At 42.9% G+C, this 20,970-nt stretch overlaps 1 protein-coding gene across 1 annotated transcript; it reads right to left on the minus strand.

Moving 5' to 3' along the window:
* Positions 1–40: 40 nt before the first annotated feature.
* On the minus strand, positions 41–15,626 carry ACO2 (aconitase 2, mitochondrial; the record flags this gene model as incomplete). Its single annotated transcript, XM_010293238.1, has 17 exons — positions 41–548; positions 987–1,108; positions 1,410–1,542; positions 2,364–2,555; positions 3,714–3,869; positions 4,067–4,189; positions 4,373–4,484; positions 5,195–5,268; positions 5,722–5,879; positions 6,969–7,074; positions 7,358–7,449; positions 7,711–7,815; positions 9,092–9,242; positions 9,639–9,797; positions 11,768–11,860; positions 14,118–14,376; positions 15,438–15,626. Coding segments are annotated over 17 exons (2,368 nt in total), but the record flags the coding sequence as incomplete, so codon positions are not given.
* Positions 15,627–20,970: the final 5,344 nt, after the last annotated feature.

The following is a 20,970-nucleotide window of genomic DNA, read 5'->3' on the forward strand; positions in this document are numbered from 1 at the left end:
GGACTGAAGCACAGGATTTTGAATATAACCATATGAGGCAGAAGAGATGGTCACATTCTTTATTTTCATTTTATTTCTTTAGCCATCAGTAAAGTGGATGGGCAGAAAACAACCAACTGAGCAGACAAACCCACCTTAGCTGGTTATTTCCAAATATAAATAACTGTGGAACAACTGAAATTGAGCCAAAATAGAAAAAGGGAGCTGGGGAATTTAAAAGACAAAAGTAAGCCTAGCCACCGCACTCCCTTTTCATAGTGTCAGTGAAGAGGAAGTACCATAACAGAAAGGAAGCTATGGTTACATTTGATCAGACATTTATTCCAACAGTAGGCATGGAATTGCACTTTCATGAGAATGCCAAAGCTGAATCGAGTCCAGTGCACTGGGGGCATTGTGCGCACTTAGCTTGATTTCTGCTGCAGCTCCTTCATTCTGTTCAGGGCACTGCCAGCTTGAAACCACTCTATCTGTGACTCGTTGAAGGTGTGGTTCAGCATGATTGTTTCTTGGCTCCCATTGGGATGCTTGATGATGCATTTCAGAGGCTAAAGGAAGAAGACAGTTTTTATTTCCTGCCCCCCTTCTCTTTCAAGGGAGCAAGTTAACTGAAGCTTCTTCCAGAAAGATTTCTACATTGTTTCTGAAGGGTTGAAAATGGAAGATTATAGCTCAGGGTGGGTCTTAACATAGAAGTAGGGATGCAGTTCCTTCTAGGGAGCACTCGTGCTTAATGCAGCAAGTCCAGGGGTTCAGAATATTGTACCAGGCTTTCTGGTAACCATTCAGAGTAATGCAGTCTGATTCTGACTTGCTCTCTAGCCCCTCAAGACCACTGGTGCCAAGCACTTCATCTGGCTGGCAGGCTGCACTGCCCGCAGGTACCTGTGCTGCTTCAGGCCCCAAGCATGCAGCTCAGCACCGTTCCCAGTCAGTGGCACATCCGTGCCCCACTGAGTGCAACAAGAAGATACCCAGACAGTTACCTTTCCAGGTGCGAAGTCTGCCAGCCCCACAATGCTTAGCTTGTCCACAGGATGAATCTTGTTGTAGTCCGCTGGATCAGCGAAAGTGAGAGGCAGTAGACCTTGCTTCTTCAGATTGGTTTCTGCAGAGAACAAACCACCAGACACGCTTGTAACAACACACTGCGAAAGATCAGGATTACCTTCTGGCTGCCCAGTGTGCTTCTCAGAGTAGTATTCCAGCAACAATTACTGTCTTTGTAGCAAAATCAGCATATCCACTGTTTGTGGCATACCTAACTAGATATGTAACAGGATTCCTGACAAGAGGGACCATGCGATCTGTCAGCAGGTGGGATTCCTGCCGTTAGGTGTTGAGCCCTGGGGCAAGGTGAACACCGCTTCCACCAAAACCAAACACATCACAGGGGAAGTGCGACTCACCATGGATCCTGGCAAAGCTCTTGGTGATGATGACCCTGCCACCCAAGTGACGTGGCTCCAATGCTGCATGCTCCCGGCTTGATCCCTCACCATAGTTTTCATCCCCAATAACTGCCCATTTGACACCCATTTTCTGTGACCAAAGAAACAGATTTACATTTCTGCAGTCACTCAAGTGAGGAATTAACAACAAATATTCACCCACACATCTAATTTCAGTGCTACACTACTGACATTGCTGTGCTGTGACACCTTCTCCCAGAAGGCTCCCTTTGGTTCTGAGGAAGGAAGAACTAAAGGAATTAAGTGCTTCACAGCAGTTACGCACTGCCACCCTTCACTAATGAGACCTGAGGAGGATTGCCCTTGGGACCCAGAGCAAATCGTTGCTGTCACCTTTCCTTCCATGGTCCCATGCCAGAGCAGCATTCACACCAGCCATGATCCCTGTTCTACTTCTGGAAGCAATATGGAAAACTTTAACTTCTGTCTACTGGAAGAACCAATCTGAGACCACTGCAAAGCTATCGAGAGGGTAAAAGGACATGTCTTGAGCTTCTAAGCCAAGTTTTCAAGAATGAAGGAGAGAAGATTAGAGTTTATTTAAATATCAGACTAGTCACAGGTGAAACACTCCAGGAGGTGAGCTTTAGTTTCAGTCTGATGACACCCGTGCCTTGTAAGGTGTGCAGTGCCTAAAGGAGTTCTTCCTCTTTTGTCTATGATTTCTGGTCCCCTCTGGGTCACAAGATCCTTATCCCTGTAACAGGTAGGGAGAGAATCTCCTACAGGAACTGCTGTCATCAGAGTTAAGTCCCAAGAAAAAGCTTCAACACCAAGTGAATTCACAGCTGCTGTTACTTGAGAGCAGGAGGCTGAGATCCTCAGTCTTGGCACAGACTGCTCAAAGTGTAAACATCCTCTTAAAATAGATGCGTCAGGGTAAAGTCTCACCTTGTAGTAACGGGCTGTGTCTGGGACTGGCCCAAACTCCTGGGTTAATGCATTCCTCACAGAGTTGGCTTTGCCATTTTCAATGTTGATGGCACCGATGAGCAGGTTGTTGGAGATGTTGTCTAGATGGCCACGGAATTTGAGCCATGGTCCAGCTGCAGAAATATGGTCAGTGGTGCACTTCCCTTTTACCTAAAGGGTAGTAGAAGAGAAGAATGCCTTAGGATGGATCAGTGATTTGACCCTTCCTCAACACTTTTTCTGAAGGATCCTCACATCTCTTTTTTAAGGGCACGAACCCAACAGAATTGAATCTGTTACAGAATCAAGACACTGTTAAGGCAGAACACAATGGTCATCCTGCATGCGTTGGGTAGAAAGAACATCCCTGCTCCAAAGGTAAATTACAAAAATGAGCTTAGCCATGACACCTCCTGCCACATCCTGACTTCCCTCAGCAGCAGATTCTTCAGGTACAAAAAGCAATTAAGCCCTTCCTGCTACAGCTTAGCCTCCCTGCTGGGGAAGTTCAGCAAGATGCCAGGAGTTTTCTCTAAGTTTCCAATCTGCACATAAGCCTTCTCAGCTTTTAAGAACAGAATTCCCAACCAGAGATAATGACCTTCCAACTGCTAAGTCCCAAAGTGCTTGCAAAGGAATTGCCCGTGTCAGAAACTCAAGCACAGCTCAATGTGGCCCTTGGGATTACCTGAAACTCTCTGCCACTGAGAATCAGCAATGTTTCCTGAAGCTCAATTCCTAAGGGATTGCATTTCAGAACCCATCACTATTAACTGAAGTTTTCATCCTGTTAACTCACCACCAGCAGTGAAGAGAAACCCATGTCTTCATTAAAAGACTGAAATGCAATATTTAACTATTGCGAAGTAATTTCTCTTTCTGTAAAACACACTTCCTTCTAAAAGGAAGAGAACACACATACTGATGGATGAGAATTTCCTAATGACCTAATTTAAGACAAAACACATCTTAAACAGTCAGTTTCTAATTAAAGAACCCATCCACCTTTCTGCTTCAGGTTATAACTGGGACAAATTCTGCAGACTGCATGGTATGGGTAGGATTATAGTACAAGTCTCATTTTTTCATGGTATTAGCTAACCACTCTTTCAAAGGAGAAGTCTCTCAGTTAGAATAGAAAGCAGTATCAGAAGGAAACATCTGGAAGGAAGGAAGGAAGACCCTTCCTTCACTTGCCATAACAAAGTGGTTGTAGGGGAGTGAATCACAGATAGCTCAAAGGCACATCCAAAGCTTCTAGCAATTGATGTGTAAACCCCTGTTCAAGCAGTCCTGTCATAGCTGGTGTTCCCCGACTTCGCTCCTGACCTTGATGAGAATCAGCATGTCTTCCAGATCCTTGCCGTCCCACTTATCAAAGGGCTCAAGAAGTTGGAGGCGCTGGCTGGTGGGGCTCACATCCACATGCTGCCCACTGCCATCCTTGGGAGGGTACTGATAGGTGTCCTGGCCTGGGTCAAATTCCTTCCAAAGAAGAAAGGAAAATCATCAGCCTCAGCCATCCCCAACAGCACATGAAGAGAACAAGCCAATACAGGCAGCTGCACCAGTTCTAGCTTTAACACTAAGGAAGAGGTCAGGGCATGAAAGTTCCCTCACTACATATAAAACATTGCTAGTGACAGGCCTTCCCTCCCTCTGCCTCCAGGCTGAGCAGTTACCAGCTTGGGCAGCTCATCGGCGTCAGGTGCTTCCAGCTTAAACTTCTTCCCATCTGCTCCTGTCAGGTAATCTGTCTCAGGGTTAAATTTTAGAGTGCCAGCAATGGACAGGGCTGTGACAATCTGAAAGAAAAAAAATAACAGTTTTAAAGGCATATTCTACCCCCCATCTCTTCAGTTGAAAGTCCTACACCTAACAGTCTCAAAGCCAGCAGCCAAGCTACACTGGGCCTCTTCTGCAGGCAGAGGAATTAGCTCACAAGACACCATGAACTATTCCACAGCTTCCTTCTGGCTGTCTCTTACCTCCGGAGAGGTCACAAATGCATGAGTCTCTGGATTGGCATCATTGCGACCCGTGAAATTCCGGTTGTAGGACGTAACTATTGTGTTTTTCTCTCCCTTCTTTATGTCCTTCCTGTGAAAAAAATAAACATGGTCATCAAATCCAAAGGGAGTATTGCTTCTAGATGTCTCACTGCTAAAATCCCCCAGCTTGGTTTTGGTAGCAATCGCTATCTTTTGTAATCATGAATCAGTGCCTGGACATGTTTTCCTCCCTTAAGCATAGACTCAAAACCAAGGACAGTGCAAAACCAAGTAAAACGCTGGTTCCTGGAGTAGTTTTTATAGCCCATGTTGAGCACAGCTGAACTGTCTAAACAATAATCAACCAAGTACCTTGCCTTTGGACATCCCACCATTAGCAATGATAAAGTCACATAAGAATATGTTTCCCATCACTTCTATTGGGAATTTTCCTCCCTGCCACTCCAATGATTGAAGTTGGACCAATTCATTTCTATTTTAAAAGGACCACACAAACTCCGGTCCACTCTCTGACAGGTAACAAGCCCCTCTCCCCATTTTTTGCTTACTATAAGAAGCCTCCAGTTGTGGCCACACTTGTGGCCGTTCTGCAGCTTCATTCATCTAAAAGCTCGATATAAATCTGCAGTCTGTCATTTCTCCTCCTCTGGTGCACATGAGACAGCTATGGGCCAATGGGTTTTTAAGCATTTGTTTTAAATTCCCAGCATGTTAACGTTTACAATCAAATTTGGCTTCACAGTGCACTTTAGGAGCTAAAAGATACAAAGCTACAGTGAGGTTCATCTTTCACTTTACCTGTCCCACTGGCCAATGCATGGCCCACAAGCATTGGCAAGAACCAGCCCTCCAACGTCTCGCAGGATTTTTGCCTGGGGACAAAGAACAACTTTGTTACTAGTAGAAAGTCTGGAATAAGCATCTGGGGTTGCTTTTTCGGGAAGAGGACATCTGTCTTCTAACTGAAAGCACCAAGCCTGAGAAAATTCCCCTCCTTGTTCCACTTGCAAGTTTTAAGTCACTTTTACAAATACATGGCATTTTATCCCAGTAAAGCTGTAAGTTAACACTGGGGAAGAGCACAGGATGACGTGCCATGATGTTCCCATTCTCTACCTGCTTCAAATTGAGCAATCCAGCTACTCGCAGATATTTGACTGAAGGGCAGTGGCTGGTCTGATTAATATCCTACACACTTCCTGTCCATCTGAGGAGAGAACTGATGAAAATGCAGGCAAGCCTCAGTTACCTCTGGACTCCTGAGTACTGTCTGGAAGAGAATTCAACACTTACTGGTTGGAAGCGTAAAGAGCAGTTATACTCACATAACCATCTCTTTCAATGGTGGCACGGATCTGCTCTGAGCCTGGTGTGATCGTGAACTTAGACTTGCACTTCAATCCATGTGCCAGTGCCTGTTTTGCTACTGCTGCAGAGCGTCCCATGTCCTCATAGCTGGAATTGGTGCAGCTGCCAATCAAGCCTGTGGTGTTTGACAGAAATAGGGAGGTGGTTACTGCAGCCCCTTGTTCTAGGAATCTTCTCCCTGACTCATCTCTCAGCTGAGAGATCCCCTTACCAAGGGACAATCATGTTTTCTGCTGACAAGGTGTCTGATACAGTTTCAGGTACTAACCCTGCCAGCTTCCCAGCAAGATACTGCGGTCACAAGCAAGCCCTTGTCGGGCTTTGGAAGTTGCACTGTCCAAACACAGTACCTGGTCACTAGTCTGATTATCGTTTTACAAGAGTGTCGCCTACTTGCACTTTGGTTAAGCAAATTACCACAGAGGGGTATTGTTCCACAAAGACAGAAAAGGCTTCAAATCAAGATAGCAAGAAATGGAGGAAGTGATGAAAAGAAAGCATGCTTTTTTACAGTACAAAGACCACATGAGGACATACACTGTCCTGACACCATTCTGGTGCTAACCAGCAAAAAATAAATTCTCTTCCAGTTAGAGCTGCTCTTGATCCTATTTGTAACACTATCGAATAAGACATTTCCTACCTGGGATGTGGCCTTTACAATGTATTTGCATTCTTTTCATCCCCCCAGTGAGCAACATTTGAGAAGCCAAGCCGACAGGTTACCGTCCCACAAGTGAGTACGTAAGTATCCAAGCCTGCTCTTTAGGACAGCAAGTACTAACTTTACTATGCCCTGAGAGCTCAATAGCCAACCGCTGGGAGGACTGACAGTCATGCTCCTGGCTCCTGACAGATCTTTGCGACAGACATATCCATGCAACAGACTTTTAATAAAGGTGATCTTCAACAGGTATCATTCCTGTCAACGCAATCATTCAAAAGTTTGCAGGAAAGAAAAAAAACTTGTCTGCCTCTTAAGATTAAAATCCCTCCAACTATCTCAGATCTCATCCCACACACCTGGCCCAGATGGTCACTACTCTTCCCAGCAAATTTGTATGGCAATGAAGAGATGACACTGCAGCAAAGTCAAAGGACATAGAGCAGTTATTAAAGGACTGGATCCCAAGCTATGTGACCAACCGCTTATCCCAAGACAGCAACAAGGATGAAGGCAGAGGAAAGAGCAAATGCTACCCACCAACTCTGATATCAACAGGCCAGCCCTCCTTTTCTGCCACTGCACCAATATCTGACACAGGGTGCGCCAGGTCTGGTGTGAAAGGTCCATTGATATGCGGTTTCAGCTTTAAGAAACAGTGACAAAGTCAGAAATTACAGCAGCCAAGAAAAATCCCAAAACATAGCAGCAAATCAATTCCTTTCATAGCTCTATCTGGAAGCTGTTTAAATAGGATTCTCCTACACAAACAACAGAGCAGGAGCTGTCAGTGAAGCAGACCTGAGTGTTTTTCATATGTTCTAGCACTGTGCCAGGGGTGTCACATCAAAATCCCAGCTTGGTCCTCATTCACACAAAGCAGAGTCACATCACAACATCCAAGACGGCAAGCAGGAAAGAATCCTTACCTCACTGAGGTTGATTTCTATCACTTGGTCATATTGACAACCAGAATCCGGTACCAAGTGTTGCTTGAATTCATCCGCCAGCGCAGCTATGTCTGGAACAAGAAGGAAGGGAGATCTGAAAAGTGCAGCAAATATGAGGGAAAAGAAAAAGCTTGGAATGGTTAAACACAGAGGGTCCACCATATACTTCCCCATATACTTCATCTACAGACTCCTCGCTTGTACCAGATGACCTACGGGACCATACAAGGTCAGAAGTCACATCAGACACCACTGGAGGAAGATGCTGCTCCCAGAATACACCTTCACTTGAACCCACACTTCTAGCTACTTCAAATCCCAAACCCTCTTACCAGCTCTCCCAGTCTTGCCCAAGTATTTCTTCATCCGTGCATTGTAAGGGAAGACTGATGTGGTAGCTCCGATTTCCGCCCCCATGTTACAGATTGTTGCCATTCCTAGAGAAGGAGTGGGAGAAGAGACCACAGGGTCAATGAGAAAGTGCAAGACCATCCAATTGTCCAAAAGTCAGTCCATGGAAAAGATAGCAAAGCCATGAGAGACCAGGGCATTAGCCACAGAAACCTAATTCCACAGCAGACAGGACAGACTGACTATATAATGTCTGGCTGAGCCCCTAATGATTCCAATCAATACAGTGTCTGCCAACAGACTTTTCTGCAAGGAAGGAGCTGAAAGCTACTGTGATTCTTGCAGATACAGGAAGGGATGACAGGGAACCCCCTGTCTGCACTGAGCACCAAATACATTTACAGCAGTTAGCAGTGTCTCTGCTACCTGCAATGAGTATCCTGTCCCTCCCTACCATCTCATTTATCTTTCCTGGAAGTGCCAGAAAATTTGGAGAAGTTTAATGGGTTGAATAAAAAGCTTCCAGTGATGGAACACAGTAAGAAAAACCCCATTTGCTCACAGCACTGGGATCACCCACGCCTTTCAAGGACACAGCAATGAAGCTGTAGAAGCTGCTGTTTTACATTTAACAAGCTAGAAGCAGATATCACAAGTCAAGTTCCTCTGATTTCACAGAAGAAAAATCCCAAATTGCTCTCAGTTTGTAAAACCAAATATTCCAACTTGTAGCCAAGCCATGCAAATGGAGAGGAGAAGCCCAGCTTGAAGGATGCACTTCAAGCCAAAGGACAGGACACTTCTCGTAATTTGGTCCTAACTAGCATCATTACAGACGACTGCAATTTTTGCTTGTTCAAATTCAGCACCCAAGACCCAAAATTAGCTAGTGTAAGACTGTGTGTTACAAACTACTGCTTTCTGGTCTCCCCTCTGCCTTGCTTTTCTAAAAAGCTTTTTTTTTTCAACAGCTCTCATACATGTATCCCCTTCAACCTGTTTCTTTCCTCAGCCTATTTTAGGCTGAATTGAAAATGTCATCCTTTACCTCTGACGTCTCCACCCTCTAAGTATGTGCCGGAATACCTCCACCCTTACTCTTATCCTGATGCACCATCTGACAGGATTCTTCACAGTTAACCAGTGTTCTCAAAGTCACAAGATTTAATGGAGAAAGGTCACTTTTTCACTGAGAGGCAGTGCTATCTTGTTAGACCACTGTCACCCACTCTCCCAGTTTGCCATGTATTAATCATCTGGCCAGGCTAGGGGAGAACATTTAGCACTTCTTGTCTGATTCCCTTCCCAGCCTCTACATACACACAGCAATCCACTCCAGATACAAGATCTGTGTTGTCTTACCAGTGCAAGAGATTGAATCCACACCAGGCCCATGGTATTCAATGATGGCGCCTGTTCCACCCTTGACAGTGAGGATGCCAGCCACTTTCAGGATCACATCTTTAGGAGAACTCCAGCCTGAAAGCTTGCCAGTCAGTTTTACACCAATAACCTGAGCAACGTTAATGGAGAAAAAAATAAAAATACTGACACCATTTCTTTTCAGCAGCCAAAACAATTCCTCAGGATTTTTCCTAAGAATCTGGGTGGTCACAATAGCAAAAAGGAGAAAATCCTGAAGTTATCAGAACATGTGCACAAGGGCTGAAACCACTGACAGGGCCAACTGAACTTACCTATTGCTCTCAGTCCCTACATAAAAAGGCTGGAAATGGAAACTCAGAGCTGCCAATGAATCATAGACCAGCTGTTTAAGCCAGTGTGTGATTACAAACAAGACCATAATAGTGTATAGTGCCTTATATACATAATGCCTCAAGATCAATGTTTCTTACATATTTTATATCTCTCCCTTCATATTGAAGATCAGTATTCCTTTTGCTCCTACCTTTGGGCATTTGAGCTCCCAAGGGATTCCTGCCATGACATCTACAGCATCAGCTCCACCCACACCAATACAGATTCCTCCCAAGCCACCTCCGTTGGGGGTGTGTGAATCTGTGCCAATCAGCATAACCCCAGGGTACGAGTAGTTCTCCAGAATGATCTGAAAATAAAAACGGATTGTTTGCTTGCTTGATTGTTGGGAAAGGAGGGGGAAGACAGCAAGAAAGAAGACAAGAAAAAGAATTTAGATTAGTTTGTATTTGCAGATTTCAGTAGCAAGAAAGTAATTGGATTTGTTCTGGACTGTAAATTTGCTTGTGTTTTAAACTCCTTGTGCAGGTTATAATGACAGAACAAGGTACCAAGTCTCAGCCCAAGGATCATTGCTCATCCCAGGATAGTAAGAAAACTTTAAAATTTATCTCTGTTTTCACTGGAAGACCTCTTCCTTCCAGTTTATGCTTTTGCTAATGTGCCACCTTTATTAGGGCTCAAGAGTCTGTTCCTTAGTCTCCAAACCCTTGATCAACTGCTGAGCAAGCCAGTTCACCTATCCAATGCTAGCGAGACCTTTCATAGACCTTATGCTCCGACAGCAGCAGAATACCAACAGGCTCCTCCAATCCATGCTGCCCACCAAAACCTAATCACATAGAAGAATCCCTCACAAATACACCAAGAGGCCGCCCTTCCCTTGCTGCTATTGATCCCTTCCGAGACTCTTCAACTACTAGCAAAGCCACAAAACAGTTTTTTAATGAAAATAATGATTTTTCTATAGTAGCAAAACAGTAAAGAACTCAAGCTAATGAACTTCTCACCGTATACATGCCATACCAACACTACGGACAGCTTTTCTGGGAAGCGCAGAACTCACAGCACGTGCATTACAGAACAGCTTGTACAGAACTAAGGTGGTCCTTTATTGAGAAGACCAAGGTTTTGCCTCTGCTACTTCCAGCTGTATTTGCCTGTAACTCACATTAATACACTTGTGTGAGAAAGGTCATTTTCAAGGACCCACTTTGCCAGATTTGGACTCTGAAGCTATACAAGACCAATTTTCTCCAGCCAGAGAAAGCCAGCCACAAGAAAGCTGGTAACCACGGCATGGAGCTATGTTGCCATATGACAGATGTTACAAGTGGTTTCAGAGCACAAATTACCTGAGGCGCTTCCACAACCTTTTGGAGAGTTTACCTGTTCTATTTCCTTTCTCTGTTGCGTCACACCAAGTTAAAGTAACCTTAGTAACTCATTTAGTAGCTAAAAAAACATAGTAGAGAACTCTTGACTGCACCTGGTTACAAGTTCCCTGCTGACAGGATGTCATCCATTCCCCTCTCCACTCCATTTGCGTCATGCTGCACTGCAATTTTTACTGCCTGTGACTCAGAGGAACAATGAAAAAATGTCTACTGGACCCACAAAGCAAATCAACCAAGAGCAAGCTAGGGAAATCTTGCCAGAGTTGTTGGTTTTAAAAAACAAAAAGCCTCATTAAGTGGTAAGTTATCTTGGGACAGTTATGTTCTTTTAAGGTGCAATGCTATAACAAGAGAATCTCATACTTGGAAACTGTTGGAAATGGTTTTGCATTTTATTCAGTTCACATAGCAACTTGTTATGTGTTGCCGTTCTTCAGTACTTAAAGTAAGCTGCTTGCTTTGGTGTCCTTATATACTCTCCTGTTTTTTATGGAACCAAACACATACAAAATAACCCTAAAAAAGATGTTCCCAAAGCTGCTTTCCTTACCAAAAGCAATTCAAATTAGCCCTATGTAGCCAGCTCCATGGCATCACCTTACTGTCCCAATTGTATCAAAAGGAGCCAGCCCACAAGCAGTTAAGATATTTCAGGCTTCTGTGATTCACATGGCATGCTGTTGGCGCTACCTAATCATGCATCAGGTTACAGTCTGAGCAAAATAACCTTTAAGAAAAACCACTGTTGTCAAGATAACTAAGGGAGAGCAAGCAAGAAACCTCACCCATCTCAAGGAAAGCAAGTTGTTTCCCTAAGCTGGTGAAGTTCTCTAGTGGTTTGCACTTGAGCTCTCTCTTCTCCATAAAGTAAAAGAGCTACTGCCATGTCCAAAGACTGCAAACACCCACACAAACACTTTACCTGGTGAATGATTCCTGACCCAGGTTTCCAGAATCCCACTCCATACTTGGCACCAGCCGTTGCTAGAAAGTTGTATACCTCCTGGTTTATGTCCTATTCACACAGGGAAATGCATAGTATTAGTAACGCATTTTGTTCTTCCATACATCAAGAGCTCACTGAGACATATTCCCTTCCCTCTCATGCCTGTCCATAGTTTGCTCCACAGTTTTGTAGCAGCTAGATGGAGGTGCCCATCACACTTTTAAAACCAAAAGGGACTGCCAGTCAGTTGTAACAGGACATTTAATTTCATCCAACCTGTGGCATCTTTTTAAGTTTCCAATTCCAAGCAGCTAAAGGGAAACAGCACAATTAAAGGAAAACCCTGCCAGTAAGGCATTTAAAAATGCTCTGTTCATTTCTTGTATTCTCAGGGTTTGTTTTTTTTTTTAAATGTTTCCCTCTCTTCTTCTAGCACCTCCTTCCTCCTCTACCAGCTGTTCCTTTTGCTTTACAGATACTTTGCAGACATTTCAAACCCCTTAGATAAGCATTTTGGCTTTATTTTTACAGATTAAGAAATGGAACTGGAAGTTGCTCGCTGCCAGGGGAGTTGGTGCGTGTCATTTCTCATTCTACTAAGTCCCCTGCAAGACTCACACAATGCTGCCCTTCTTGCTGCACTATCACCATCACTGGTGGAGGTCACACCATGAAAATTGCTTGTGAGAATAACCACGGTTGTCAAGGAAGTATGACACTATTTTCTCCTGATAGTTCTTGGCAGAGGAGTGGCAGAGTAGATAAGATAAGCACTAGGAGGAGAGAGTTTCTTAAAGACTATTCTCATGCTACACTTCAGAATAAAGAGAAAGGGGGAAACTGGAGATAATGGAAGAATTGTCTCAGCACACATTTGCTGAAGTTTCCCATGAGGCAGCAGCCGTTCTTTAAGCCTTGCTTTCCACTGGGAGTCAGGTCACTTCACTCTGTTTGTGCATCCCTCCCCCAGTAAAACATGCTGATGTGCCAGGAGCAGATCCAAATCACCCTCTGGCCTGCCAGCATTCATTGTGTGCCAACTGGCAACAGCAGAAGCAGAACCCAGTCTGAAGAAGGCAGGACCTTTACTTGCTCTGCTCAGAGCAGATGGCAAAGGAGGGACTCTGCTCAGCTCAGGGTTGCAGAGAATATAATTGCACCACAGAGAACAAATGCAGGAATAGGGGGAAGGGGAAGACAGGAGGTGAAGGGAACAAAAGAAACTGTCACATTTACTAAGTCCCAAATTCTTAATCACACAACTTGGGCACAACTTAGGACTGAGACAAGCGGACCAGCATCTCCCCAAATTCACTCCTGGGTGGTGTAAGTTGCTTTACTGTGGCCTGAAGGAGGAAGCCAGAAGCAGTTACTTCAACATCACGAGTTTCCAAGAATAGATATGGACTAAAATCTTAAAATGCAGCTGAGCCCCCACAAACTGTTTACTGTTTGTAAATTTTGTTATCAATGTCCAAGGCACAATTCCTTATGTCTCTGACAATGGATTTAGGTTAGGTCCGCTTGGAGTAACAACATTTCCCCCACCTCCCTGCTATGCTAAGAGCATGTTCTTCCTTGGCAGATGCATTGTGGTATGTAGGACAGAGGTGAATGTGTCTATATTTAACAGAAGCCCCTGCAGAGGAATAATCAGTAAAACAGTGAGTGGAAAAATTAAAAAAGGCAGTGAAACAACACACTGAAATTCCCAAATAAAAAGTAACATCCTCCATGCTTCTATAGACCCGCCCTCGCTAGCCCTGAAAGCTGCACATGCCTCAGTTAATGTTCTTCAGCTAATTACTAGCAAACGGTTTGGGAAATGAAAGTAGTTATTTGCTCCACCCTTACAGGATACACCAGTGCAATGCAGACACATGTTCAGGAAGTTTTTCATGCCGCCATACTGCAGCATAAAGAGCATAACTCTCTAGAGTAATCTGTCTTCCTTTTTTTCCCCTTTGAAATAGGTTTTTTTCCTCTTCCCTTAGCTGAAATATCTTCTCACTCTCTTGTGAGAGTGAACACACTTTTGACCTGGGCTTCCATCATTAACAGATTAAGATTAGCATTTCCTACATTCATCGTCCTTTAAACCATGTAACGGATGAACCTCAGCTGGAAAACTTCCAAAGATCCATTTACTCTGTTTCTTTACTGCATCTGACCTATCTACAGAGCTTACCACCACAGGCAATCTGTTACTATATCTGATTCATGGCTGTCCTTCTGGGGAAAAAAAAAAAAATTAAAAACCAAAACCCTTCCCTCAAGTGGAAAGAGGCTTTCAAACAGACAGAATTTAAGTCTCTGCAATAGTGACCTTGGCTCTTCGAAGATCCTTTTCACCACCTAATTGGGCTTCGATGAGGTGATCACAGTGGATGGTGGAAGGCACAGCCACTTTTGGCAGCCCACTGCTGATGAACTGTAGCATTGCCATCTGAGCAGTGGCATCCTGCATGGCCACGCGGTCTGGCCGTAAGCGCAGATAGGTCTTGCCCCGCTCAATCTCTTGTTTTGCTGGGTCATCCAGGTGTCCATATACAATCTTCTCAGACAAGGTCAGGGGACGGTCAAGCCTGGGGAGAACAACTTTAATATTTGCGTCTTGTGTACTTCAACTTTTGCCCTTTTAAGCATGTAACAGAATGCTTCCCTGTATCACTCAGGCTGTTAAGACCTATTAACACACAGAAACATGCATGCTCTTCTTAGAGCGCTAAAATATCAACGGGCAGCCAGCTAAAACAAGGGCTCAGTCCAGAAAGTTCAAAAATATATGGATTGATGTCACATTATACTTTCTTTTATATTATCTTCCTATACAGTATAAGAAACACTAACTCTGCTCATTTCTTAAGTCATACCTCAGGACAGCAAATGTGGACATGAGACAGAGGTCAGATTCAATTCACAAATACCAGATCCCACAGCAAGCAAGTACAACTAAGCAGAGCTTCATGACCTCAGACCTTTCATCCTGTACCTGTATCAGTTGAGGAACCTATTTATGTCAGTGGTGAGACCTTCTGTGAAGTAACTAAGTAGATACAATGACTTGAAATGAGAGCTACCACATTTAACAAAGGACACAAAGACTGAAGGACATGTCATACAAACCACTGCTGAGGTAAGTGGAGCAGAAATGACAATTTAGTAGCCACACAAGCCTCTATCAGCAGATTAAGGTCACTATGTTTACATATGCCACAAATTCCTAGCCCTCCTTTCCGTGCCTAACGCCTACAGTGGAACACAGGAGGACATTCACTGTCAAAACACAGTGCAAAGGAGCGTTAGCCTATAATGACCACTGCCCACATGCTGCTTCCCCAGAAAAATGCAAGAGCCAATATGAAGGCTTCTCAAAGAGGGCATTAAACAAAGAGGACAGAGCCCTTTCTAGCACCTCCTCTGCATGTTGCAGTGCTTCACTGTAACCTTCAACCCTTCCCACAGTGCCCCACCACCACCTGGGGACACTACAACTCCCATTGCACAGCCTTTGTGACCGCCACTGCTCACGGCTGATCTCCCTAGTAAATATTGCCTCTGCCAGAGCTCCATGCATTTTTTCCCCCTCTCCTGTCACTGCAGAGCTGAATTCTGCACATTGGCCCCTTCTCTCCTCCACTCTTACCTCTTACGGACAATGTTGATGTTCTTCTCCAGCTTTTCATAATTTATATATTCATTAGGCTCAAAGTGGCTCATGGCCACCTTGGCCTGCTGGCACAGGACAGGAGCAACATGGTAGCGTCGTATCCCACTATTCAAGGCATGCTGGAAAAAGGAGAGTATTAGCACTGGAATCTTGCAGAGTGAATTCCTATAACATATCAATAAACCAATTGTTTTTCAGTTGTTATTCCTGGGATTTCACAGGCTGAGGAACAGAAAAATTGCAAAGGTTTTTAAAGGCATCCAATGAACATTTGACCGTACAATACTGTGTATTATGTAAAACTGCGAGACACCAAGTTACCCAGAACAGGTAGCATTTACCACATTATTTTACATTTCTATTTATAGCACCAGATGCCTTACACTTTCAGTAAGAAATCTGCTTTCAGGCAACGCTGAAATAATTCTTAGGCAAACACCAGTTTGCTGTATTCCTAACATACCACAGCCATGGTGGAGAAGAACCTACACAGTTTCCAAAGCAAGCTAACCCCAGGTTTGTATTTGCTCACTGATATTGAGTTTATATTGAAGGACTGGCAGGTGACACAGTATGGAACTGAGTAGATACCCCTCTGTTCCACCATCACATACCAAGTTCCCTATGCAGGGTCCCTGCATACCGTTACAAAGCTTATTTTATTTTCACATAAGGTGAGCCGCATTTCAATGCTAGTTAGAGTGACTTTGATGTACGTGCCTGGTCTATGACGTAATGCAGAGCAGGAGATACGGAACAAACACATCAGCCAACCTGGCTGCGCAGATCCACGTGCTATTTATCTTCACTCTCACAAAGGCATTCTCACCTTTCCCCTAAGAAAAGCCTTGCACTTGCCCTACAGGTGAGTTAACAGCAGGACAGATGAACTATACTGTTGGCTGAACACACCAGCAGAAAATGCCATTAAAAAAAAGTCCAAATTTTGCTTGGCAGCCTCCACATGAAACAGTTCCCTGGAGCACGGGAGAAGGGCAGGCTCTAGTGAGGCACCTTTACAGCACCTGACCTAGAAGAGACAGGTCAGTGCCCAGGGTTAAAATGCTCTCACACAGCTTTGAAAACCTGAGTCAGAAGGCAGCCTCCATAAAAACCTCCAAGGATTTGCCACATACATTTCTTACATCCTTTGAAAGCCTCAGCCATCAGCACTAGAAGTCTGGAAACAGACTGAAGACAGAAGTTCAGAGTTATTCCTCCTCCAGTATTACATGTTACTCTTAATCCTTTTTTTTTTTTTCTATTCGTCTACTTTAGTGTTACAAGGCTTTGATAAGTACAGGTTAATAAACATGGCAGTATTGCACTAAATATCTCTTTTGTATCTATGACTGTAAATCAGCAAATATTCCTTGTACAGAACACAATCACCATACCGACCACTGTTTTTGCATTATCAGAAATGCTAGTTGATTCTTTAAATCTGTTTAAGAATTTTTAATGTTTCCCTGTGATTTTTTTTCCCCGTTTTCTTGTTACCAGCATTGAAAACATTGCCTGAAATAATTACGATCAAAGAGACGTCAACAATTTTTATTGAAATCTCGCGTTTTGTTGTCCTTTTGATAACATTTCTTAGTATCCTACACAATAAAAAGTTCAGGAAATCTAGGCGAGATCATAATAGCCAGCATACTGGCAATAAGGATGTAGTTTGGTTTTTTACCAAACAGTCCTAAGCTATTAGATATATAGCTTTCAGTAAGAGCAATGCAGACCTACAGCAGCTGCATACCATTTTCATTTAAAAAAACCCTGAGGTAAGTGAACATGGCAGTACAAGAGAGGGCACTGCTCTCTCAGAAGTGCAAATGAAACCCAGTCATCAAATTTCACTGTCCTGCACTTTAATTTAGAACTTCCAGAATGTATCACAGGTGTCAGAGGTGAGACTTTTTCCTTCCTCCACCAGCAAAAAAAACCCAAAAAACAACAAAACAAAACAAACCAGCTCCTCACTGTTTAACATATATAAGCTGCTCTTTACCTAGTAGCCATGTAACTTCTGTATTTGCTTTGTTCTGTCTTCCCCCCTCCCCACTTAAGCATTTACCCAGCACAATTAATGCTGTGGACAATGTTGTCTTTACCTCACCAGATAGCCAGTATCATGTGAAAGTCTTCGACTGCTGGATTGGCTGGAAAAACCACTGAGGGATTTCCTCAATGTTCATGGAAAAAAAGTATCCCCTCCTTAGACCAGAAAAGTTTGGGTTTTTTTTTTAATACAGTAATTCCTTCTTCTTCCCCTCAAACTAACCCTGTAGCACAACTGATTGAGTTCCTCCATGTCATCCAGTAAACTGAAAGCTAAATTTCATCCTAATTCCGAGTACAGGAGGAGAGATTTGCAAATTAAAGCAATGGCAGAAGCTTCATTGCATTCTAGTCTTGCCTGGGACCAAAGCTGATTATGATAAAATGCTGAAGCAGGACTCTTCAAGAAGAGGTGCAAAGAAACATGTCAGATAAAATTCAAACAAAATCTTTTCCATTTGAACATACACATCTATGTACCTTTTGAATTCACTAAACGGCTTGGTGAAATTTAATATTTATTCAAATACTATATAAATATTCAAATGGTAATTGCAGAAGTAGCAATACAAAGTAGCTGAATTCTGCTTGACCACAACTTCAGGCTACCAAAAATGGGAAGGGAGAGAAATGAGCACATCTGAGGTGAAGGATTCTGTCTCGACATGGTGGCAAAAGAAGTCTGGAAAACTGAAGGTCAGTTTCTGTGATGGCCTGTAAGACTGGGTAAAAATGATCACCTAGGCCAATCAGTTTCAGAAGATTAGAGAATCATTTTTGTCTACGTAAGACTTTCAAAAGGCACCTTTTAGAAGAGAAGTATCTTCATTTTACTGGGATCTAAATCTCATCCCACATCTCTACTCGTTGGGAATTAATTTGATTCAATATGGCTGTTCTCATGCTGGCACCCAACAAGCCTAAGGATCCATCACCAGCAATGAGCAACAGCATACACTGCCTGGTTCTAAGGTCTGATCTCTCCTCATAGAAGCTCTACAATAAATTACTGATCATGCTTATTGAGTCTTTCTCTGTGTCTGTCCATCTTCCACTGTATCCTCAGAAATGAGGTGGCAGAACTACAAGACTAAGGAAAAGCCACAAACCTAACAGTTTACAGCTTAATTCCCTCTCACTCCTCCCTGAGTTTGTGGGGCTTCTGTGGTCATTTTTTTTACTGAGTAGTGAGAAGTGCCTTGAGACCAACAACCAAGGGAAGTAGGCAGCTAGAAATCTATACATTTTCCTTTTTATCCAGCAACTGTTAATTCTGGACTGATCACCCAGCAAACAGCTGCCAAGTGATCTCCTCTCATCTGGCATTGAATTTGTTATCCAAGCACCTGAGCATCCTTATTCAGATTTCAGCAAAAGAAATGGCAGTAATTTTTACAGGGATCCTAAGTCTTTTGGTATTTTGGCAGATGAAAGCTTCCTTAAAAGACACCAAAAAGCCAGCCTATTAAATGGGTCATTATTTTTGACATCTCCTTAAGGAAGCCCACACTTCTTTAAAATTTTAAAAGCTCATCTCAAAAAGCTCACTATCTTGCATTTAGCTTATTACAGTGAATGGTCCATATGCAAGAGAAGTCTGAATTCAGAAACTAACTTACATTTTGGCAGCAGATATGGTAGATTAATCCAGTAAGCAAAAGCTCGTGTTCAAAACAGTAGCAACTGTGCTACATGCACTCCTTTCTGGGAAATCACTCCTAGAAATCCTAGTGGAAACCCACAATACCATCTTTCCTCATCCTCCCAGATCTAAGAACATTGGCCAAGTTTCCAAGATTCACCATGATTCATCCTAAAAAAAGCAGTGTGGTATAATCAAATTGTAAATGCAGTCTAATTTTCTACAGCCATGTCCAAAGAGGAACCAAAATTAGGGTTCTGAAGATCAGTTTAGCTCTAGCCAACACTGCATTTTGCCAGCATATACAAAGCTTCCCACACACAATTTCAGTACTTACCTACAAGGCCTTCAGTAAAACCTTGACACTTCAGACTGTTTAGAATTTTACAGTACTACTCTTTCAGTCATCCTCAGCCAACATGGCTCAAGAAATGGGATCCTATTAAAAGTCCAGTAAGCAGTGCAGTCTTGACTCTTTGGAGCTATTAGAAGAACTGTACTTTAAATAGGACAGTCAGCCCAAACCAGGCTAATTCAAATTTATTTCCCTCAGAGATAAGATTCCTATGCAGTTCCAATTCCAAAATAGTTCTAAGATGGGAGATGAGTAGAACTGATGTTAATAACATGTGCCATGGTCAATGATGGCACTATCACAGCAATTGGCAAGGTGATCGGCATATTCATTAATCTCTAGGCTGCTATATATATGCAAAAAAAATTTGCCTCCTAAAGAAATCCCCTAGAAGCATGCTTGATTACCATCACAGATTTCGTCCTTCACAAGGAAAAAAAAAAACATGTACACTGAGCCTGATAGAAGACAGCCACCTCCCAGAATACTAAATTCACCATATTTACTGTGCTAACACAGCCTTTGTTTTACATTATACAATACTAATTTTAGCAAATGACTGCTTGTTCTCATGTAACGACACACCATAAAACAAGAATCAATTCATTATCCTAATAAAGGATATGCCTTCTTTTTATGAGTAATCATTTCTGTTCAAAGTACAAATTTAAAAGTCTTTAACAATTAAGAATGAATATACCAAGTTAACTGAAATATTGCTACTCTGTAACATTTGCTTAAATTAAAAAAGCTATACTTTACTAAAACACCTACCTCTAAAGTAAGTTAGTAATATAAAACATGAAATAAGCTTCACAAAGTACTTTCAGAATACTAGAAGCCAAGTTGTTACTTTGGTTCCCTAAGAAAACAGAACATGTTGGCCAAGGTCACAAATGGCAAACTGAGAAGTCAAATTGCTTGACTTCATCACATACTTTATTAAGGGGAGCAAAGGCTTCCTTACTTCTGTTAGCAGCCCTAAAAAAAGAAAATTGCACCCTGATATTTGCCTTCCGGGCTTTAAAAGATCATGAAATCTTTATTATTGAGTACATATTAAAGACAATAACGTCTTGAGTAAAAGAATCTCTGTGGTGAGCTCCTATCACAGGAAGATATGATTTTCAGAGGCCATGAAAGACAAGACTATGAAAATCGCTATCGCTGCATTGGAAAAAAATTTACATGCCTGTCCAGGTTGCTTTTGCAGTCTTCCTAGGTTCCATCTATAATATAAACCCTGACACCTTTTTCACTCAAGGGCCTCTGTTTTTATTGAAAGTAGGAATCTTGAAACAAAGTAGCCAACAGATAGAGCGTTTATGTGCTCACTCACACAACAAGGAGTCACCTTGTGCTTGTTGGACGCTGACAAGGGGAACAATTAGAACACGAGAGAAAGAAAAAAGCAGGCCCCCGGGAAAGCCTTTTTATTTCACCATTAGGGCCCA

This window comes from Phaethon lepturus, unplaced genomic scaffold (assembly GCF_000687285.1).
Source record: "Phaethon lepturus isolate BGI_N335 unplaced genomic scaffold, ASM68728v1 scaffold39318, whole genome shotgun sequence".
Taxonomy (NCBI): Eukaryota; Metazoa; Chordata; class Aves; order Phaethontiformes; family Phaethontidae; genus Phaethon; species Phaethon lepturus.